The sequence below is a fragment of the Mustelus asterias genome, chromosome 3 (assembly GCF_964213995.1).
Source record: "Mustelus asterias chromosome 3, sMusAst1.hap1.1, whole genome shotgun sequence".
NCBI classification, from domain to species: domain Eukaryota; kingdom Metazoa; phylum Chordata; class Chondrichthyes; order Carcharhiniformes; family Triakidae; genus Mustelus; species Mustelus asterias.
Window position 1 is genome coordinate 65,105,631 of NC_135803.1, and position 24,495 is coordinate 65,130,125.

Sequence of the window (24,495 nt, forward strand, 5' to 3'; positions counted from 1 at the left end):
CCTCCTTCTGAAATCCCCATCATCACAAATGCCAGTCTCCAACCAATTCAATTCACTCCATAGAATATCCAGAAAAGGCTGAGCACATTGGATAGAGCGAAGACTATGGGCCTCGATGATATCCTGGCTGTAGTACTGAAGACCTGTTCTCCAGAACTAGCCATGTCCCTCGACAACTTGTTTTAATCCAGTTGAAACACCTGTACACATCCAACTAAGGTGAAAACTGTCCAGATTTGTCATGTTCACAAAAGAACAGGGCAAATCCAATCCAGCCAATTGCTATCCTATCAGTCCATTATAAATCATCAACATGAAGGAAGGTATTGTCAACAGGGCTATCAGACATTTACTCACCAATTCCCTGTCAACAATGTTCACTTTGGTTCCATTACTCAGCTCCAGGTCATTTTTGTTCACAGCCAAATCCCGCAAATAGTGATCTTATAATGACCAGATAATCTGTTGATTGGGTGTGATGTATTAGCTTAAGACACCTTAAGTCCAAAAGACGTGCTGGTTAGGTGCATTGGCCATGCTAAATTCTCCCTCAGTGTACCCGAGCCGGCGCCTGAGTGTAGTGACTGGGGGATTTTCACAGTCTCTTCATTGCACTGCTAATGTAAGCCTACTTATGACACTAATAAATAAACTTTAACTTTGAGAACACTCCTGCATTGCTACAAAATAGTACTGTGGGACGTTTTATGTCTGTCTGAGATGCAAAGTACGCCATCTTGCACTCCTTTGAATTATAGCCCAGGTGTTGAAACCAGTGACTTTTGTGAAGTGATCTCTGTTTTATATTTTGCATCTCCCACGCAGCTCTCTGTGGAACAAAGTTACTGCTCCTGTCTGAACAGGCTGTTGTTTTTACCTTTTGATATTTTGTATTCTGCCTTAGATGGCTTTAATGTGAAAATTAAACAGAGGGTGGAACTTAAGAGTTGCAGCGTTAGGCCAGGCCACTGGCTAGTGAGCCAGTGGCATTAATGGTGTGGTCAATCAGAGGCAGACAACTCTCCAGTACTGGCAGCGTCCACTGCTGGGATTGCAATCCCCATAACCCCACATATTTACCCCGCTAATCCCTCTAATCCATGCATACCGGGACACTAAGGGGCAATTTAGCATCGCCAATGCACCTAACTCACACATCTTTGAACTGTTTGCACGTGGAGAACATGCAAACTCCACACAGACAATGATTTAAGCCGGGAATTGAACCCAGGTCCCTGGAGTTGTGAGGCAGCAGTTCTAACCACTGTGCCACTGTGTCTGTCGGCAGCAGCATAAAGACACCTGTAGCCTTCAATATAGAACTGGGTATTCCTAAAATGAACTCCGCAAACTCCACAATGTAACTTAATGAAGATTTGTGCCATAATAGATTGACAATGGAACACCTTGCACAGGATCCCATAATACATTGCATTGCTGTGATTTAACAATTCTGACGTATATTAAAACTATTGTAAATAGCAACCTACAATGCAGTGCCTTAGATGTCTTGTGGAACCTTTTCTGATTTTAACCTTGTTATGTATTGTAAACGTGTTATTTTCTTTCTAAAGGAATTAGCTCTCCAAAACTTTTTGAAGAGAATTACACTAAAAGATGACAATGCATCTTATTGTGACAAGTGTGACAAAAAGACTGAAACAGAAATAGTAAGTTTTCCAGTGTTTTGTTATGACAATTTATATCATTTCACAAGCCATTGGCTGTTACAGGAAGGGGAGAAACAACATTGGCAGCTGGGTGGAGATAGAATTAACAGTTTTCAATGTGAAATCACCTTCATGAGACCTTTAATAATACTGCATGCAAGCAAAACCAGCAATTACAGCATGAAAAATTCACATTGGCTGTTCTCGTTGTAATTGTAAACACACAAATTTATAAAAGAAGTGCATATATTTGCAATGCGTTAAATTATATTAAGGGGTGGCTGGTGGCACAGTAGTAAGAAGTCTCACAACACCAGGTTAAAGTCCAACAGGTTTATTTGGTAGCACAAGCCACCAGCTTTCAGAGCGCTGCCCCTTCGTCAGGTGAGTGGGAGTTCTGTTCACAAACAGGGCATATAAAGACACAAACTCAATTTACAAAATAATGGTTGGAATGCGAGTCTTTACAGGTAATCAAGTCTTAAAGGTACAGACAATGTGAGTGGAGAGAGCGTTAAGCACAGGTGAGATGTGCATTGTCGCCAGATAGGACAGTTAGTGAGACTTTGCAAGCCCAGGCAAGTTGTGGGGGTTACAGATAGTGTGACATGAACCCAAGATCCCGGTCGAGGCCGTCCTTATGTGTGTGGAACTTGGCTATCAGTCTCTGCTCAGTGACTCTGCGTTGTCGTGTGTCGTGAAGGCCGCCTTGGAGAATGCTTACCCGAAGATCAGAGGCCGAATGCCCGTGACCGCTGAAGTGTTCCTCAACAGGAAGAGAACACTCTTGCCTGGTGATTGTCGAGCGGTGTTCATTCATCTGTTGTTGTAGCGTCTGCATGGTCTCCCCAATGTACCATGCCTCGGGATATCCTTTCCTGCAGCGTATCAGGTAGACAACGTTAGCTGAGTTGCAAGAGTATGTACCGTGTACCTGGTGGATGGTGTTCTCACGTGAGATGATGGCATCCGTGTCGATGATCCGGCATGGCTTCTTTAACGTGTTTAGGGTGGAAGCTGGAGAAGTGGAGTATTGTGAGGTTATCCGTGGGCTTGTGGTACAGTGACCGTCCTTAATGGAGATGCGTGTGTCCGAGAATGCAACCGATTCCGGAGAGTAGTACATGGTGAGTCTGATGGTGGGATGGAACTTGTTGATGTCATCATATAGTTGTTTCAGTGATTGTTCACCATGAGTCCAAAGGAAGAAAATGTCATCGAAGTATCTAGTGGAGAGCATCGGCTGAAGGTCCTGTGCGGTGACGAGGTCTTGTTCGAACCTGTGCATGAAGATGTTGGCATATTGAGGTGTGAATTTGGTCCCCATGGCTGTTCCGTGTGTCTGGATGAAGAACTGGTTGTTGAAGGTGAAGACATTGTGGTCCAGGATGAAACGGATGAGTTGTAAAATTGCATCTGGAAACTGGCAGTTGTCGGCGTTGAGTTCTGAGGCAGTTGCAGCAATGCCATCGTCGTGGGGGATGCTGGCGTAGAGTGCCGAGACATCCATTGTGACGAGGAATGCTCCTGGTTCAACTGCTCCATGTGTGCTGAATTTCTGTAGGATGTCCGTAGTGTCACAACAAAAGTTCTTTGTACAATGGGTTTCAGGATGCCCTCGACTTAGCCGGAGAGGTTCTCGCAGAGGGTCCCATTGCCCGATACAATCAGACTCCCGGGTGTGTTTGCCTTGTGTATCTTCGGGAGGCAGTAGAGATTTTCAACGCGGGGAGTACATGGATGAGAGCACGGAGGGTGCTCTGAAAATCCGGATCAAAGGTCTTGATCAGTCTGTTGAGTTGACAGGTGTGTTCTTTGGTCGGATCTGCGGGTAACTGTCTGTAGTGTTCCCCGTTGTTCAGTTGTCGGTACACTTCTTTGCAGTAATCCGTTCTGTTCAGTATGACGATGGCCCCTCCTTTGTCTGCTGGTTTGATGACAATGTTGCGGTTGCTCTTGAGAGCGCGGATGGCGTTGCATTGATGTTCGGGGCTGTCTTGTGAGTGCGGCTGATGAATCGGGTGTTGATGCACCTCCTGATGGCTTGGCATACATGTCAAGTCGAGGGCAGCGGCCTTCCGGAGGAGTCCAATTCGACTGTTTCCTCTTCGGTTGCTGCACTGCGGATCTCTCTGTCGGCTGTTCCAGTTCATTGGTTGTCTCATTGTGTTCGCTGTTGGCCTCTTGGGGTTTGTGGAAGAACTCCCGCAGCCTCATTCGCCTGATGAATTCCTCTGTGTCTGCTGCGAGACTGATGGGGTCTATTTCGGTGGTGGGGCAGAAATTGAGCCCTCAGCTGAGAACTTCGATTTCATCTGGTTGAAGTGTGTCGTCCAACAAGTTGACAATGGACTTCCCTGCAATGGTACTGTTTTCTGCTGTGGTACCGGGAGAGGCTTGGTTGCTGCTGGTGGTGATGCCGAGTTCCTCAAGTTTCCTGTTGTTGGTGTGCATGTAGATGGTATAGTTCCTTCATCTCGTCTGCTTGGCAGAGTTTCGCAGCTGGTCTGCGTCCTGAGCGCAAGTTGAGAATATGTACTCTATCTTGGTTTCCAGGATGTGGCGTTTGCTGCAGAGCTGGCGTATGAGGTGGTTGAGGAGTGTGAGAGAGGTGCGACGGCAAAGTCTCTCAGCGTAGTCTGTGTTATAGGTTGACCTGAGTGGGTTCGTGATCTGTAGTCCTTTAACCTGTGCTTAACGCTCTCTCCACTCACATTGTCTGTACCTTTAAGACCTGATTACCTGTAAAGATTCGCATTCCAATCATTATTTTGTAAATTGAGTTTGTGTCTTTATATGCCCTCTTTGTGAATAGAACTCCCACTCACCTGACGAAGGAACAGCGCTCCGAAAGTTAGTGGCTTTTGGTACCAAATAAACCTGTTGGACTTTAACCTGGTGTTGTGAGACTTCTTACTGTGTTTACCCCAGTCCAACGCCGGCATCTCCACATCATGGCACAGTAGTTAGCATTGCTGCCTCATTGTGCCGGGGACCTGGGTTCAATTCTGGCCTTGGTGACTGTGTAGAGTTCGCATGTTCTCCTCGTGTCTACGTGGGTTTCCTCCAGGTGCTCCAGTTTCCTCCCACAGTCCAAAGATATGCAGGATAGGTGGATTAGCCATGGTAAATGTGTGGGGTTACAGAGATAGGGCGGAGGGGAAGGCCTGGGTGGGATGCTCTTTCAGAGAATTGGTGCAGATTCGATGGATCAGACGGTCTCTTTCTGCTCTGTAGGGATTCCATGGTTCCATATTTATTACTTCTTAATCATGAATTACTTATGAGTGAAATACAAAAATAGGATTCATCTCTATCTTTCACGACTCCATTTAAGATTTGTTACACTCACTTAACTTAATCTAACTTTATATTTTGCAGAGGTACTATTTTAAAAGGTTGCCTCAAATTCTCACAATCCAGCTAAAACGATTTGAAATTGTTGGCCGTCGTTGGATGCATTACCGGAAGATTCATGAATCTATTTCTATTCCATTGACTTTGGGATTTTACAAATCCCAGGTAAGATATTTGCCAATATTATTAATGATAATATTTTAATGGAGAATGGTACTGAGTATCTGTTTTTCTGGAGATAACTTTGCAATATATTCCAAAAATTGTTTTCATTATGTATTTTTATTATACTGGGATTAAGTCAGAAGCAGAAGAAGCTTGAAAGCACTATCATGTGATGGCTCTAACGAATGGTCATCAGCAGCTGGCTTATCTCCATTACAGTGCATCCTTTTAATTTTTCTACAGCTCTTCATGTAAGCCAGGGTTCCCCAAACCTTCCAGCAGCAGAACCCCTCGTGACCCCCCCAAGAGTATTGGGGAGCCCCAAACATTCTTATTATGTAAATGATACATTTTATCCCCCTCACATGAATCCCCTCCCAAAGCCCCCCTCAGATCAACCTCTCCCATGGCCCCCCTCAAATGAATCACCTGCCTAAATCCCCTATTAAAAACCACTCTCCCAGCTACCCCCATGAACCTCCTGCCAAAGCCCCCCTCATGGTGAGGTGAGAGTGACAGTCGTTGACATCAAGGCTGCATTTGACCGAGTGTGGCATCAAGGAGTCCCAGCGAAACTGGAATCAATGGGTATCAAGGAGCAAACTCTCCACTGGTTGGAGTCATACCTGGCACATAGGAAGATGGTTGTGGTTGTGGAGGGTCAGTCATCTCAGCTCCAGGACGTCTCTGCAGGCGTCTCTCAGGGTAGTGTCCTAGGCCCAACAATCTTCAGCTGCTTCACAAATGACCTTCCCTCCGTCATAAGGTCAGAAGTGAGGATGTTCGCCGATGACTGCACAATGTTCAGCACCATTCATGGCGACTCAGATACTGAAGCAGTCCATGTTCAAATGCAACAAGATCTGGACAACATCCAGGCTTGGGCTGACAAGTGGCAAGTAACATTCGCGCCACACAAATGCCAGGCAATGACCATCATCAATAAGAGACACTCTAACCACCGCCCCTTGACATTCAATGGTGTAACCATCATTGAATTCCCCACTGTCAACATCCTTGAGGTTACCATTGACCAGAAACTCAACTGGACTCACCACATAAACACAATGGCAACAAGAGCAGGCCAGAGGCTACGAATACTGCGGCGAGTTACTCACCTCCTGACTCCCCAGAGCCTATCCACCATCTACAAGGCACAAATCAGGAGTGTGATGGAATACTCCCCACTTGCCTGGATGGGTGCAGCTCCAACAACACTCAAAAAGCTTGTCACCATCCAGGACAAAGCAGCCCACTTGATTGCCACCACATCTACAAACATTCAATCCCTCTACCACTGATGCTCAGTAGCAACAGTGTGTACTATCTACAAAATACACTGCAGCAATTCACCAAAGATTCTTTGACAGCACCTTCCAAACCGATCACCAATTCCATCTAGAAGGATAAGGGCAGCAGATAAATGGGAATACCACTACCTGAAAGTTACCCTCCAAGCCACCCACCATCCTGAGTTGGAAATATATTGCCGTTCCTTCGTAGTCACTGGGTCAAAATCCTGGAATTCCCTCCCTAACGGCATTGTGGGTCAACCCACAAAACATGGACTGCAGCGATTCAAGAAGGCAGCTCACCAGCACCTTCTCAAGGGCAACTAGGGATGGGCAATAAATGCTGGCCAGCCAGCGACACCCATGTCCCACGAATGAATTTAAAAAAAATCTCCTGGCAAAGACCCCCTCACATAAATCCCCTCCCAAAGATCCCCTCACATGAATCCCCTCCCAAAGACCCCCTCACATGAATCCCCAAGTCGGCCTATCAGAGAGCGCGGGCTCCGAATGGCCAACTTGATTTTTAGTTTTTTGATTTGTGACCTTCACTCTTTCTCGAATCTTTGAATCTTCAGTTAACCCCTGGAGGCCTTTCAAGGAACCCTGAGGTTCCGTGGACCCCAGTTTGGGAACCACTGAATTAAACCATTAGTTTTTAGCCAGCAGTAGATTTTAGTCCCATGTCTTGTTACTTTTCGCAAGATTTATACTTATACAAGGAAGAAACACAAAGTTGACATGCAGGTGTAGCTAGCAGTTAGAAAGGTGAATGGCATATTGACACTTACAAGGGGAGTGGAGTACAAGACTGAGGACAATTGTTCAGGGCTTTGGTGAGATCACACCTGGAGTACTGTGCACAGTTCTGGTTTCTATATTGAAGGATCAATATTTTTGCCTTGGTGGCAGTACAGCAAAGGTTGACTGGAATGATTTCTGGTGAGGGGGTGGTCCTATATGAGAGGCTGTGTAAATTGGGCCTATACTCTCTGGAGTCTAGAATAATAAAGGGTGATCTCATTGAAACATACAAATGCCCAAATGCAGCAAAACCTGGGGTCGGATTTTCTGCTCCTGCCTGCTCTGGGACTGGAAATTCCTGCCTTAGGTCGATGGACCTTTCAATGGTTCAATAAAATGTCCATCCCACCTGCAATGATTCCCGTGTTGGATGGGACTGGAAAATCTACCCCCTGGACAGCATTCAGGTTTGAGCTGTTAAATGGCAAGTAGCATTCGCAGCACAGAAATTCCAGTAAGTGACCATTTCCAGCAAGAGCGAACCCAACCATCTCCCCTTGACATTCAGTGGCATTACCATCACTGAATCCCTCACTATCAATATCCTGTGTGTTACCATACACCAGAAACTGAACTGGACCAACCATATAAATACTGTGGCTACCATAGCAGGTCAGATGCTCGGAAGTCTGCACCAAGTAACTTACCTCGTTCATTCACTGTCGCTAGATCAAGAACCTGGAACTTCCTTCCTAACAGCACTGTGGATGTAACTACTCCACATAGACTGCTGTAGACCAAGAAGGTAGCTCACCACCACCTTCTCAAGGTCAGTTAGGGATGAGCAATAAATGCTGGTCTAGCCAGTGACACCCACAACCAGTGAAAGAATTGTAAAAAAAATGGCATGAGTTTTTGATAGTGTCAATTTTACAGAAGGTACAATGAGGGAGGTTGGCAAGAAGTGCATTACAATAGTCTATAAGTAATGAATCCATGGATGAGTTTCAACGACAGGTAAACTGAGGCTGGCCAAAGTTGGGCAATGATATGGAGATGGAAATCTCCCTCATTGTCTTAGTGAAGGCATATCTATCTGGCTAAGATCTCATCTCAGGATCAAATATGACAACAAGGTTGTGAACGGTCTGTTTTAGCTTCAGGCCATTGTCAGAGAGAAAACAATGACAGACACATAAAGACCCACTAATCCATCCTGTCTGTCCCATACAATGTGGTGCCTTGTGTATTGCAATATGTACCATCTCCAACTACCCAAAATCATATGACATATCAGAATAGGGTGAAATCAGATAAGCGGCATACCTGTGTCACCAATGGCCTACATAGCCTCAAGAAATCATTGTTTGTATCCTGCTGTCTGCTTTGTTCTTCCGTGAGGTCGATGCTGGTAGTAAGTATGTTGAAAAGTCACACCAAGTACTTGAACTATTAGTGTGTGTTTCAAAGCATTTGGTAGCATATTTATAAAGTTAATGTAGGTATATAGTCTAATTTATAAATTCTGTTGTTCACAGCTCCTATGTAATTGGCAATTTGATTCTTAGAATATGATTCTTTCTAATTCTGAATTGCATAAAATTAATTTCAAAATGCCACAAAGCTGATTTCGTAACTTTTAATGCAATTTTTTATACAGGGTAACGGCAATGAATGGCATTTCAAACCAACAAAGTCCAAGCAAAGAAATCCACAGGAAAATAAGGCAAGGTGCACAATATCCAACTAATCCTATCCCATATCATCCATTTTAGACTATCGCCAAAAGTTGAAATGACCCCATGGAGCTTCAGAGGAATGTCTGGTGCAAAATATTTAATTAGCCAGGATATTACAGTCTCTCCCACCCAGCTGGATATTATGGTCCCGCCAAAGTAAACAGTAATCGAAATGGTCTGCTGTATCTGCTGGGGTTGGTGGGTTGGTGGGGGGAGGCCTACAGGATACATTGTAAATTAGTCAATCAAAAATGTGATTGATGAAATTATTCTATTTTTGCACATACTTGTTTTCTCTGTTACTACTAGTCACATGATTATTATGATGGGAACTTATATATAGATGATGAGTGGGGACAACTCCCTGCTTGTCACAAACTGTAGCAATCAGGACGTAACACTTGGGAGAACACCCCTTGACTGCACTAATGTGACAGGCTTGGTTTTTAACTTCCAGCATTTAACCTTCATGAGCTGTTCCTTGTGATGAAAGTAGCATGTTATGAATATATGAAATGGAGCAGAAGTAGGCTGGTCAGCCCCTCAATCCTGCTGTGCCATTCAATACAAGCTTGGCTGATCTGATTGTGTTTAGAATTCCACATTCTATAACCTTTGATTCCTTTACCTAACAAGAATCTATCTACTTCTGCATTAAAAGTATGCAGTGACCCTGCCTTCTGAGGCAGAGTGTTTCAAAGCCGTACAACCATCTGAAAAAAAAATCTCTCCATCCCTGTTCGAGAAGGGCTTGATTTGATTTATTATTGTCACATGTATCAGTATACAGCGAAAAGTATTGGGATAAATAGAAAACCATATGATTGCTCCATCTCCCTGAAGGTCCTTTTCTGCCTCCCCCACCCACCCCACTTGGGCATTAAGCAGGTTGTGTTACTGTGGAACATCACACCCTGCAATGCACTGAGGCCAAGTCATCGCAGGCTTGGCAAGACATGCCTCAGTGCCAATTGACATACACACTCTTAGACTTCTGCAGAGAGGGGTTAGGAGAGCAATAGTGGTGGGGGATGCGTCGGTTAGAGGCACGGGCAGGCGATTCTGTGGGTGCGAACAGGACTCCAGGATGGTAGTCTGCCTACCTGGTGCTGGGGTAATGGATGTCACCGAGCGGATAGGAGGCATCTTAAAAGGGGAAGATAAAGAAACGGATGTCATTGTACACATTGGTGCAAATGACGTAGATAGGAAGAGCAGGGGGATCCTACGAGAGCAATTCAGGGAGTTGGGAAATAGACTAAAAAGTAGGGCCTCCAGGGTGGCCATCTCTGGGCTGCTCCCAATGCCTCGTGCCAGTGAGGCTAAGAATAGGGAGTTAGTACAATTGAATGCTTGGCTAAAGGACTGGTCCAGGAGGGAGGGCTTCATTTTCCTAGATCAATGGGAAGTTTTCAGGAGAGGATGGCACCTGTACAAGAAGGACGGGTCACAACTAAGTTGGAAGGGCATGAATATCCTGGCTGGGAGTTTTGCTAGTGCAGTTCGGGGGGATTTAAACTAGTATGGCAGGGGGGTGGGGATCAAAATATTAGGTCTACAAGTGTAGAGGCTGGGGACGAGCTTGGGGCTGGGACAAGGCTGGCAAAGAAGAAGAGCACTCTGGGGGAGGATGAACTCACTGGGCCTGGAGGTCTGGAGTGCTTATACTTCAATGCAAGGAGCATAACAGGTAAGACAGACGAACTTAGGGCCTTAATGCTCACGAGGAATTTGGATGTGGTTGCGGTGACAGAGACTTGGTTGAAAGAGGGACAGGACTGGCTGCTGAATATTCCGGGGTACAAGTGTTTTAGGCGAGACAGAGGAGGGGCCAAAAGAGGTGGGGGAGTAGCAGTATTAGTTGGAGAGCATATTACAGCGGTGCAGAGGGAGGACAATTCAGAGGGGTCATGTAACGAGTCACTCTGGGTGGAGCTTAGAAACAGGAAGGGCACAGTCACTATGTTGGGGGTATACTACAGGCCCCCCAACAGCCCAAGGGAAGTGGAAGAACGGATATGTCAGGAGATACTGGATAGGTGCAGGAAAAATAGGGTTGTTGTAGTGGGAGACTTCAATTTCCCTGGTATAGACTGGAAATCGCTGAGAACTGGGACTCTGAATGGGGAGGAATTTGTAAAATGCGTACAGGAGGGTTCTTTGGAACAATATGTAGATAGCCCGACTAGAGAGGGGGCTATACTGGACCGAGTACTGGGGAATGAGCCCGGTCAGGTCTTCAAAGTTTTGGTAGGGGAACATGTGGCAAATAGTGACCACAATTCTGTTAGCTTTAGGATAGTGATGGAAAAGGATGAGTGGTGTCCCAAGGGTAAGGTGTTGGATTGGGGGAAGGCAAACTTTAGTGGGATTAGGCAGAAATTGGCAGCTCTTGATTGGGAGAGGCTGTTTGAGGGTAAATCCACATCTGGCATGTGGGAGTCTTTTAAGGAACAGTTGTTAGGGCTACAGGACAGGCATGTGCCTGTAAAAAAGAAGGATAGGAAGGGTAGGATTCGAGAACCGTGGATAACCAGGGAAATTGAGGGACTGATCAAAAAGAAAAGAGAGGCGTATGTTAGGTCCAGGCAGCTAAAAACGGAGGGAGCTCTGGAGGAGTACAAAGAAAGTAGGAAATAACTCAAACGGGGAATTAGAAGGGCAAAAAGGGGTCACAAAATGTCCTTGGCAGACAGGATCAAGGAGAATCCCAAGGCATTTTATTCATACGTTAGGAACAAAAGGGTTGTCAGGGAAAAAATCGGACCTCTCAGGAACAAAAGTGGGGACTTATGCTTGGAGCCCAAAGAAGTAAGGGAGATCCTAAATGAATACTTTGCGTCAGTATTCACAAAGGAGAGGGATATGTTGACTGGGAGTGTCTCGGAGGGGAGTGTTGAACCATTGGAGAAAATCTCCATTACAAGGGAGGAAGTGTTAGGTTTGTTAGAGAATATAAAGACTGACAAATCCCCAGGGCCTGATGGAATCTATCCAAGGCTGCTCAGGGAGACGAGAGATGAAATCGTTGGGTCTCTGACGCAAATCTTTGTCTCGTCACTGGACGCAGGTGAGGTCCCAGAGGACTGGAGGATAGCTAATGTGGTCCCGTTATTTAAGAAGGGTAGGAAGGATAACCCGGGTAATTATAGGCCGGTGAGCTTGACGTCCGTGGTGGGGAAGTTGTTGGAGAAGATTCTTAGAGATAGGATGTATGCGCATTTAGAAAGGAATAAACTCATTAACGATAATCAGCATGGTTTTGTGAGAGGGAGGTCATGCCTCACTAACCTGGTGGAGTTTTTTGAAGAAGTGACCAGAATGGTTGACGAGGGAAGGGCCGTGGATGTCGTCTATATGGACTTTAGTAAAGCGTTTGACAAAGTCCCTCATGGTAGGCTGGTGAAAAAGGTTGGATCTCATGGGATAAAGGGGGAGGTGGCTATATGGGTGGAGAACTGGCTTGGTCACAGAAGACAGAGGGTGGTAGTGGAAGGGTCTTTTTCCGGCTGGAGGCCTGTGACTAGTGGTGTTCCACAGGGCTCTGTATTGGGACCTCTGCTGTTTGTGATTTATATAAATGATTTGGAAGAAGGTGTAACTGGGGTGATCAGTAAGTTTGCGGACGACACAAAATTGGCAGGACTTGCAGATAGTGAGGAGCATTGTCAGAAGCTACAGAAGGATATAGATAGGCTGGAAATTTGGGCAAAGAAATGGCAGATGGAGTTCAATCCTGATAAATGCGAAGTGATGCATTTTGGTAGAAATAATGTAGGGAGGAGCTATACGATAAATGGCAGAACCATAAAGGGTGTAGATACGCAGAGGGACCTGGGTGTGCAAGTCCACAGATCCTTGAAGGTGACGGCACAGGTGGAGAAGGTGGTGAAGAAGGCATATGGCATGCTTGCCTTTATAGGACGGGGTATAGAATATAAAAGTTGGGGTCTGATGTTGCAGATGTATAGAACGTTGGTTCGGCCGCATTTGGAATACTGCGTCCAATTCTGGTCGCCACACTACCAGAAGGACGTGGAGGCTTTGGAGAGAGTACAGAGGAGGTTTACCAGGATGTTGCCTGGTATGGAGGGGCTTAGTTATGAGGAGAGATTGGGTAAACTGGGGTTGTTCTCCTTGGAAAGACGGAGGATGAGGGGAGACTTAATAGAGGTGTATAAAATTATGAAAGGCATAGATAGGGTGAATGGTGGGAAGCTTTTCCCCAGGTCGGTGGTGATGTTCACGAGGGGTCATAGGTTCAAGATGAAGGGGGGGAGGTTTAACACAGATATCAGAAGGACATATTTTACACAGAGGGTGGTGGGGGCCTGGAATGAGCTGCCAGGCAAGGTGGTGGAGGCGGACACACTGGGAACGTTTAAGACTTATCTAGGTAGCCATATGAACGGAGTGGGAATGGAGGGATACAAAAGAATGGTCTAGTTTGGACCAGGGAGCGGCACGGGCTTGGGGGGGCTGAAGGGCCTGTTCCTGTGCTGTATTGTCCTTTGTTCTTTTTTCATTGTTCTTTGCATGTCAAGAAATGGGCATCTGACTAAAGTCCTTTGCACAGGTCCATGCCATCTCTGCACTTATACTTGCTGACTGCAGAAGATCGTTGAACCTTTTGTGGCACTGAAGCCACGTGCAGTGTACCATGGTGCGCCCACTAACCTGGCTTTTGACTTCTGTCCATACATCCTTCATCAGATGGGATGGCCTTTTCTTTCAATCACTGGACATAAAGATGTGCCACCTGGCACTGACCTTCATGACCAGCAGTTCCAGGCATTCATCTGAGAAATGGAGAGTGGGGGCAGAATGCCCACCTGACTTGCCCTCCAGACTTCCATGACCACCAGCTGCTGAGGCCATGACTACACATGAGGACACTTCTTGGATAGCCTCGAACCAACTTCTCACTCTCCCCCATAATTCCTCGCTGCCTCTTCTGTTTTTGAACACCCTGGCGAGACCCCTTTGGACCCAACACACCTGATGTGTTCCCACTCTCATCCACTGCCTCATGCACTGAAAACCAATCGGCAGCCACGTTTCACTGGCCACCTGGTGTAATACAACATTTGATGTAAAATCCAATTCTGGCCGGGTGACGTCGAGTGCAACAGGAGGGTAAACTCCAGGCCCAAGAGTCATAAAACCTCATTAAAAATGCAGCTACACAAATAGCCGTAGACCTGCTGTCTCCACTATTAAATGAAACTAGACCTTTCACCTTTTTAAACCCACAAATAAAGAATATAAATTAAACTTAAAGCTAAAATTTATTCCTAATGCACACAAATACAACTTATTTCAAAGTCTCAATTTCCTGATGCAAGGCACTATTCAAAAAAGAACAAAGGAGATCCTTCAGTCTCTTGGCCAACACATATTCCTCAACTAACATCGACAACAGATGATTCAGTTGCTTATTCCACTTGCTGAGTGCAAATCGGCTGTCACAATTTCCTACAACAATACAAGATCATAGAAACCCTACAGTGCAGAAGGAGGCCATTCGGCCCATCGAGTCTGCACCAACCACAATCCCACCTAGGCCCTACCCCCACATATTTACCCGCTAATCCGTCTAACCTATGCATCTCAGGATTCTAAGGGGCAATTTTTAACCTGGCCAATCAACCTGACCCGCACATCTTTGGACTGTGGGAGGAAACCGGAGCACCTGGAGGAAACCCACGCAGACACGAGGAGAATGTGCAAACTCCACACAGACAGTGACCCGAGCCGGGAATCGAACCCGGGACCCTGGAGCTGTGAAGCAGCAGTGCTAACCACTGTGCTACTGTGCCGCCCTCAACAATATCTTGCATTTCTATAGTGCCTCTAACAGAATAAAATGCCTCAAGACACTTCACAGGATTGTCATCAAACCAAATTAAACTAGTGATTACACCTCAAAATTACTTGGGAGGTCCTTGGAATGTCACTAATTGTAAAACTATAAAATGTTTGTTCTTTTAATTTTAGAAAAATAACCTTGAGGCAAATGTTGAAAGAGAAAGTCAAAATACTGAAATCGAAGCAGAAAATGCTGGAAACACACAACAGGTGAGTCAACAGTTATAAAAAAAAAGTCTCGATTTTGTGGTTTTCATCAGAATATTGGACTATCCCACCTTTCAGAGCTCTGGGACAAACTGTACTTTGTACAGCATAATGTACAATGTTGGCACTCCTCCTATGTTGTGAGGATGGTGTCACTTGCATGGCTGGAATGTGTTGCCAATGTCCTGTCCTCAGCCATCTTAAACATACCTCAGTTTTGTCACAATGCAGCTAACCCAAAGGCCGGAGTCTTACTACTGTTCACGCCAACGGGATTTTCATACCCCGCTGCAGTGAATGGAGATTGGCTGTCCACCAAATTCTCCAACCTCGCTGCAGCAGGGGTGTGGCGTGAATGGGCGGTAAGATTGCATCCAAATAGTCAGTGCAAAGAAAAGTTAAGTTTGTATTTAAGAACATTCGTGCCACAAGAGGAAAGAAATAATCTTGCTGCTTCATTTCTCTCTTAATTTTAGGAGGAGAAGTATGAGCTATTTGCAATATGGCACCATAGTGGAACATATGAGAGTGGCCACTACTATGCTGAAATCAAATCTGGTGATGATTGGTATAACTTTAACGACAGTCGTGTTGGGAAGGTAACTGCAATCGGTAAAATAAAAGTTTGTTTTGGTGTAAGGGTGTAAAGAGGTGCTTAATGGACTCTGTGCTGATAAGACTAGCCTGTTTGAAAGTTTTACCACAAGATTTTGGGCCTAATAGTTGATTCCCTTAATTTAAAGCTGCCTGAGGTGCTAAAATTGACACCTGCAGGTTTAACACTCAAGCACTGGTTAGAGGTTACTCTTTGTGGAGCAATTTATTTGGGATCTACATAGCTACTTTCAATAAAAATGTGGAGCACACTAACTGACACCAAGGGCGGAATTTTACCAGCACGCCTGCCCGAGGCTTGTAAGATCCCACCCGAAGCCAACGGAGAATGCCATTCTGCAATCCTCGCCCGCTCCAATTCCGGGCCAGGCTAGCTGGTAAAGTTCCAGCCCAAGGGTGAAGGGCACCACCTTGCCCCAAATGGACAGTAAAATCTGAGTCTACCTTGAAATCCTCAATAGTTTGTTGACTTCTGTTGGGGGAACGTGTTGGCTCAAACAATAGCTGCCATACACTAGCAGGCAGTTTAAGTGGCAATCAATTCCTCAAGAATCCTTCGGAGGACATTTCCTAGCACACTCTTCAATTCCTTTATCAAGACGGCATCTTGTCCAAACATGGGCTGAACCCAATGCTCTCTAGCGCCTAAAAGAGCCTGAGAAAATCACCCCAAAATATCGCCATTGCATTAGATAGGAAGTTTTTCAATCCCAACAAGGGATGCTGGGAATTAGATGGCACATCATCTGATGCTATTGTGGTATATTTACTGGGAGAATCTCTTCTCAGTATTAAAACTGGTGTATCAGCTGAATAAATATCGATGGTTCAGTGGTATATGTTGATCCTCCAGAAGGAACTCTTCAGATGTAGGCAATAAAATATGACAAAACTTACTCCAAATTATAAATCAAAGAAAAAGGTTTAATAAGAAACTTCATTACACCAACACTTGAGGCCTCACCCTGGGCCATTCCAAGCAATTTAACAATTCCCAACAGGTTCTTATTTATACTGAGCCAGCTGATCATCACATAATTTTGTCATTGGTTACGTAGTTTACTGGGTCAGCTGACCCTTACAGCTTGTTACCATTGGTCACACTACAACAAAGATTGTGGAGTATACGGGCGGCACGGTAGCACAGTGGTTAGCACTGCTGCTTCACAGCTCCAGGGACCTGGATTCGATTCCTGGCTTGGGTCAATGTTTGTGTGGAGTTTGCACATTCTCCTCGTGTCTGCGTGGGTTTCCTCCGGGTGCTCCGGTTTCCTCCCACAGTCCAAAGATGTGCGGGTTAGGTTGATTGGCCATGCTAAAATTGCCCCTTAGTGTACTGAGATGTGTAGGTTTGAGGGATTAGCGGGTTAATATGTAGGGGTCTGGGTGGGATTGTGGTCGGTGCAGACTCGATGGGCCAAATGGCCTCTTTCTGCACTGTAGGGTTTCTATGATTTCTAGATCCAATGTTATCATCGGTTACATTCTAACAGTATAGGGTAATTAATTATAATGAAGCTAACTTTAATTATCATTGACCTGTGCCTGCTAGCATGAGGCCCAAGTCATTTTGAGTTCTGGATCTCTTACAATGTTTCGGCAGCAAGTAGGCTCTGAGAGGCTGAGAAACTGGTCAGCTGCTACATCGAGCCATTCGGCAATCAAAGTCTGTCGAGGAGGAGGGAATCTCTTGCCCTCAGATGGTAAGCAGTAGCCTAGAGTTTTGATCCCATCAGAATTTTTTGTTCAACTTTCCTAAGCTGTTTCATGATTGATGTCTAGCAGTTCATTTGAAGGACCGTTGGCCTCTCATTTTCAGGTGTAAGCATGTGAAGTGTGTGTGTGTGATGCAACCTCCGTCCATTAGTATGTTCATTGTATCTCATACCACAAGTAGTTTCCCATATAGAACCAGGCAAGGGCCCTGGCACCCATTTTAGGAGCCTACCCACGATGGAGGAGTTAACATAGCAGCACGAATAGGGTGGTAAGTGACCTGATGCCATTTTTGGGATGCTTCTGCTCCGTTTTCATTAGGGAGAGGGAGATAAAATTATTGCTGCTAAAGTGAGTTGAAATTCTTGGTTGAAATTAGAATAATCTTTCAGGATGGGAATGGAATCATTATCGAGAGTGGGAAAAGCAGATATTTAGAAATGGGAATGACATCCTTAAGAATCCAAAGTGTTCCTGAAGGATTTCTGCGTAAATGTGAGGTTGTGGTGAATCACCGTCTTGAACTCCTGCAGGCTTTGTTGTGTAGGTACACCCATAGTGCTATTCGGGATGGAATTCAAATATATAAACCCAGAGATGGTGAAGGACTGCTCATATGGTTCCAAGTCAGGATAGTGTGTGACTTGGAAGAGAACTTGCAAGTGGGGGTGTTCCTATGCATCTGTTAGCCTATTTTTCCTTGGTGGTGTAGGCTGCAGATTTGGTGCGTGCTTTTGAAGGAGTCTTGACATGATACTGCAGTGCATCTTGTATATACTACACACTGCTGCCACTTTGCACCGGTGATAGAATCATAGAATCCCTACAGTGCAGAAGGAGGCCATTCGGCCAATCAAATCTGCACCAACCACAAACTCACCCAGGCCCTATTCCCGTAACCCCACATATTTACCCCACTAATCTGACACTAAGGGGCAATTTAGTATGATGAATCAACCTAACTCACACATCTTTGGACTGTGGGAGGAAACCCATGCAGAGATGGGGAGAATGTGCAAACTTCACACAGACAGTCACCCAAAGCCAGAATTGAACCCGGGTCCCTGGCTTTGTAAGGTAGCAGTGCTAACCACTATGCCACCATGCCATCCATCTTTGGAGAGAAACAGAGTTGATGTTTCGGGTCTAAGTGATCCTTCCACAGAACGTTATGAAGTTTGTTTTACAAAACAGTACATAATTGGCCTGTTAAGTCACTTGACGAAAAGATATAGGGCCAAATCTTCTGAGGAGCACCAATGAGCGTCAACTTGTCTCTCTGCACCTGTTTCCTTACCTTGCTTCAGGGCTCCACATTTCTCGCCCGAAATTCTGAACCAGGCTCCCTGAGAAATGAAACCTGTTCTTGGAGTCCTTCTTCATAGTGGGGAGCATTAGTTTGTACTGTAAGCCTATCAAGCTACTAACTGGGTTTTTAAAAATATTCTTTACTAGCCAGGCCAGTATTTACTGCCCATCTCTAATTGCCCTAGAAAGGTGGAGGTGAGCTGTCTTCTTGAACTGTTGCAATCCATGTGGTGTAGGTGCTATTTGGAAGAGATTTCCAGGATTTTGACCCAGCAACAGTGAAGGAATGGCAATATAATTTCAATCTAGGATGGTAAGTTGCTTGGAGGGATATTTTGAGGTGGTGGTATTTCCATGTATCTGCTGGCCTTGTCCTTCTAGTGGTAGTGGTTGTGGGTTTGGAAGGTGCTGCCTAAGGAGCCTTGGTGAGGTCCTGCAGTGTATCCTGTAGATGGTCTTCAATTTTGCTTAGGCAATGATCTCTATAGAATGAATGGATGATGATACAGTTCCAATTCAGGATGGTGTATGGCTTGGAGGGGAATTTGCAGGTGGTGGTGTCTCTATGCATCTGCTGCCCCTGCCCTTCTTGATGGTAGAGGTCACAGATTTGGAATGTGATGTTGAAGGAGCATTGATGAGTTCTTGTGGCACATCTTGTAGATGGGACACACTGCTGCCACTATGCATCAGTGGTGGAGGGAGTGAATGTTGAAGGTGGTGGATGAGACCCAATGAAACGGGCTGCTTTGTTATTGAAGCTGCATTCATCCAGGCAACTGGAGAATATTCCATCATACTCCTGACTTGTGCCTTGTGGATAAGCTTTGGGGAATCGGAAAGTGAGTTATTTCAGAGTTCCCGGCCTTTGATCTGCTCTAATAGCCATATGGCTAGTCCAGTTCAGTTTCTAGTCTATGGTAACCCCCAAGATGTTGATAGTGCGGATTCAGTGATGATAATGGCATTGAATATCAAAGAGATATGGTTGAATTCTCTTATGTTGGAGATGGTCATTACCGGCACTTGTATGGCGCAAATGTAATTTGCCACTTAACTCAAGGCTGAAAGTTGTCCAGGTCTTGCTGCTAATGGGCATGGTTTGCTTCAGCATTGAAGAGTCAGTAATGGTGCAATCATCAGCAGACATCCCCACTTCTGACCTTCTAATGGAGGGAAGGTCATTGATGAAGCAGCTAAAGATGGTTGGGCCAAGGACACTATTCTGAGGAACACCTGCAGTGATGTCTGGAGCTGAGATAATTGACCTCCAACAATCACAGCTATCTTTCTTTGTGCCAGGAATGACTCAAGTTGTTTTCCCCTTGATTTCCATTGACTCCAGCTTTGCTAGGGTTTCATGTTCAGTCAAATGTTGCCTTGAATTTTAAAGGTAGTCACTCACCTCAGCTATTTTTCTCATGTTTGGACAAAGGTTGTAATAAGGTCAGGAGCTTAGTGACCTTGGTGCAACCCAAATTGAGTATCAATGGGCAGGTATTTCTGATCAATTACAGCTTGATGGCACTGTCGCTGACCCCTTCCATCACTTTTCTGTTGATCAAGAGTAGACTGATGGGGCAGTTATTTGTCGTACTTTTTAAGGACAAGACAAACATGGATAAATTGCCATATAGTTGAGTAGATGCTGGTGTTGTTGCTGTACTGGAACAATCTGGCTAAGGCATAGCAAGTCCTGGAGCAGAAGTCTTCAGTACCATTGTCGGAATATTGTCAAGGTCCAAAGACTTTGCAGTATCCAGCACCTTCAGTTATTTCTAGATATTACATGAGGATCTGTGATGTTGGGGACCTCAGGAGAAGGCTGAGCTGGATCATCCACTTGGCATTTCTGGTTGAAGATCATTGCAAATTTTTCAGCATTGTCTCTTGTACTAGACTCTCCCATCTTTGAGGATGGGGATATTTGTGGAACCTCCTTCCAGTAGTTGCTTAATTGTCCACCACCATTCATGATTTGATGTGACAGATCTGATTACTCTGTTTGGCATGCATATAGTCTTGTACTGCAGCTTCAGCAGATTGACAGCTCATTTTTAGGTATGCTTTTAGGTGCTGCTTCTCGCATGCCCTCCTGCACTCTACATTGAGTTAATACTACAAAACTTATCAGCCAGCAATCTCCTCTGTTTGGAGATTGTTCATTAATATAGGCTGGATTTGAACTCTGAGGCGAGAGATCAGTATCTAACCCATTTGTGGTGATTCCCTAACCCCCTCAATCTACTGTTGATTATTTTTCAATATCAAGTCCTGAAATAATTATGTGGCTATATCTAGTTCTGAAATCCTGTAACGTAATCTTGTTGTTATCACCCCCAGTGTGGCTCATTTTTGGACACCGTGCATAAGAAGCAAGATCCTTTGAGGTGAAGATGAAATTCATTTTTTATGCAATTCAAACTGCAAGCATGTTTAAATTGATAAAAGTAAAGTGCCTTTCAAGAGCTACAGTGGTGTCGTGATGATGCACCTGGACTAGTAATCCAGAGGCCCAGTTATAGATTGAAATTACAGCAGCTGGTGGAATTTAAAGTCAATTAATAAATCTGGAACTGTAAAGTTAGAACATAAAGAGCAAGATAACTAAGTTGTTGTAATAATTTATCTAGTTCACTAATGTCCTTTAGGGAAGGAAATCTGCCATCCTTACTTGGTCTAGCCTACTGCTAATTTCAGATCCACAGCAATCTTAACTACTCTCTGCAATGTTAATTCTAGTGATTGAGACAGGCAGTCCATTGCTAACTGCACTGTTGAATGGCTGCATGCCTCAGTAATGGTGGTGGGGGGTGGGGAGGGGGGGAGGTGGGGGGTGTAATTTTGCACAAGGCTAGCACCACTGAAAAACTAACCTATATAATTTACAATCAGCCTGCACCACTAAAAGGGGAGGTACATTCTGCCTGCAGCAGGGGGCAAAACTTTAAGGAAGAGTGAAATATCATGAAAGGTACAAAATGGGGCAACAGAAAGTGCTCCACAAGATTCTCAGATGCTGTAATGTTGAGATCCTGGTACAAGACGAGAGAAGCAGAGAAGGGAAGACAGGTGATGGTAGGAGAAGAGAAGTCCTCTTCCTGTGGGATGGGGTTTGGATGGTGATAAGGAGGTTCTCCAGAGGTGTAATGATAGGGCAGTGAGAGGAGATAGTCATAGTAAGATTGGCCCTCAGAATAGGGATCAAATGTCATAGAGTCATGGAGGTTTACAGCATGGAAACAGGCCCTTCGGCCCAATTTGTCCATGCCGCCCTTATTTTTTTTTAAAACCCCTAAGCTAATCCCAATTGCCTGCACCTGGCCCATATCCTTCTATATCCATCGTACCCATTTAACTATCTAAATGCTTTTTAAAAGATAAAATTGTACCCGCCTCTACTACTACCTCTGGCAGCTTGTTCCAGAGACTCACCACCCTCTGTGTGAAAAAATTGCCCCTCTGGACACTTTTGTATCTCTTCCCTCTCACCTTAAACCTATGCCCTCTAGTTTTAGACTCCCCTACCTTTGGGAAAAGATATTGACTATCTACCTTGTCTATGCCTCTCATTATTTTATAGACCTCTATAAGGTCACCCCTCAGCCTCCTATGCTCCAGAGAAAAAAGTCCCAGTCTATTCAGCCTCTCCTTATAACTCAATCCATCAAGTCCCGGTAGCATTCTAGTCAATCTTTTCTGCACTCTTTCTAGTTTAATAATATCCTTTCTATAATAGGGTGACCAGAATTGTACACAGTATTCCAAGTGTGGCCTTACCAATGTCTTGTACAACTTCAACAAGACGTCCCAACTCCTGTATTCAATGTTCTGACCGATGAAACCAAGCATGCCGAATGCCTTCTTCACCACTCTGTCCACTTGCGACTCTACTTTCAAGGAGCTATGAACATGTACCCCTAGATCTCTTTGTTCTGTAACTCTCCCCAACGCCCTACCATTAACTGAGTAAGTCCTGCCCTGGTTCAATCTACCAAAATGCATCACCTCGCATTTGTCTAAATTAAACTCCATCTGCCATTCATCAGCCCACTGACACAATTGATCAAGATCCCGCTGCAATTGGAGATAACTTTCTTCACTGTCCACTGTGCCACCAATCTTGGTGTCATCTGCAAACTTACTAACCATGCCCCCTATATTCTCATCCAAATCATGGTGGACAAAGAAACACTTGCACAGAATATTTTGTATAACTCAATCTTTATTAAGGTTAAAGAATGTCAATGCACACGAACTACTCTTTCCTTAAATTTTTGGAATGCCAATTAGCCTGAGAACACTGAATAAACATTTGAACTGCCTTTTTACTCAACACTTGCTAAAATACTGATTAATTGATACAACAAAACACAAGATTCACAGCTTGAACTCAAATACGACTCATGGCAAGGCAAGTTGAGTAGGCTCCCTCCCAGCCATGTCCTTGTCCTCGTCCTCCTCCTCGTCCTCCTTCTCCACCTCATCGTCCTCCTCATCCTCATCATCCTCATCATGCTCATCATCCTCATCCGCATTGTCCTCATCCTCATCCCCATCCCCATCCTCATCCTCATCCTCACTATCATCATCATCCTCATTATCATCCTCATCCTCCTCATCATCCTCATCCTCATCATCCTCATTTTCATCCCCATCCTCATCATCCTCATCCTCATTATCCTCATCCTCATAATCCTCATCCTCATCCTCATCAACCTCCTCATCCTCATTTTCATCCTCATCCTCCTCATCCTCATCATCCTCATCCTCATCATCCTCATCCTCATCCTCATCATCCTCATCCTCATCCTCCTCATCCTCATCATCCTCATCCTCATCATCCTCATCCTCATCATCCTCATCCTCCTCATCCTCCTCATTATCCTCCAATCCTCATCATCCAATCCTCCTCCTCATCACCTTCATCCTCCTCATCCTCCTCATCCTCCAATCCTCATCATCCTCATCCTCATCATCCTCATCTTCCTCATCATCCTCCAATCCTCATCATCCAATCCTCATCCTCATCATCCTCATCCTCATCATCCTCATCATCCTCATCATCCAATCCTCCTGTTCCAATCATCCAATCCTCCTCCTCATCATACTCATCCTCCTCATCATCCTCATCCTCATCATCCTCAGCATCCTCATTCTCATCCTCATCATCCTCATCCCCCCATCCTCATCATCCTCCAATCCTCATCATCCAATCCTCCTCCTCCAACCATCCAATCCTCCTCCTCATCATCCTCATCCTCCTCATCATCCTCCTCCTCCAATCATCCAATCCTCCTCCTCATCCTCATCCTCCTCATCATCCAATCCTCCTCCTCCAATCATCCAATCCTCCAACCCCAACCCCTGGACCCTAGGGCACTTCTCTTTGTGGTGTTTGGTTGTGCAGGTCTTCACTCTCAATGCTTCCAATATTCCTTCTTTTATCCTGATTCACTTGATGCTGAGTCATGAATTGTCTCCTTAAGACTTAAACTCATGAATAGAAATATACAGGATACTCCTGTTTAACCAAGTTAAGTTAATCAAAATCCCATTGTCCCCTGAAACACTCCTATTCGCCAATTATGGTGTCTGATGGCTTCTTTATTGTTCTTCCTGTTCCTTAACTGCAGCAGTTCTCATGCTTGTACAAAGTTGACCTCTTTTCCCATCATGCTCTGTGGACATTTAGCTGTTAAACCATAAGTCCACATTATCAGTGCCAGAAATCCAGCCTCAAGGAACTGGATGCTGTGCTGAATGAGATTTAGTGATCTCACACGAGTCGGGATTGCATCCTTACATGTTAAC

At 45.0% G+C, this 24,495-nt stretch overlaps 1 protein-coding gene across 8 annotated transcripts in view; it reads left to right on the plus strand.

Annotated features, from left to right (window-relative positions):
* Positions 1-24,495, plus strand: part of LOC144491370 (ubiquitin carboxyl-terminal hydrolase 47-like) — a 52,089-nt gene that overhangs the window by 17,279 nt on the left and 10,315 nt on the right. For 7 of the 8 annotated variants that reach the window (XM_078209094.1, XM_078209093.1, XM_078209091.1 and 4 more), the window contains 6 exons: positions 1,575-1,670; positions 5,052-5,192; positions 8,889-8,954; positions 14,965-15,045; positions 15,519-15,641; positions 21,025-21,071. In XM_078209094.1, the coding sequence (XP_078065220.1) occupies positions 1,575-1,670; positions 5,052-5,192; positions 8,889-8,954; positions 14,965-15,045; positions 15,519-15,641; positions 21,025-21,071 (554 nt within the window). The remainder of the gene's footprint in view (positions 1-1,574; positions 1,671-5,051; positions 5,193-8,888; positions 8,955-14,964; positions 15,046-15,518; positions 15,642-21,024; positions 21,072-24,495) is intronic. The other variant, XM_078209088.1, reaches the window with a different exon arrangement.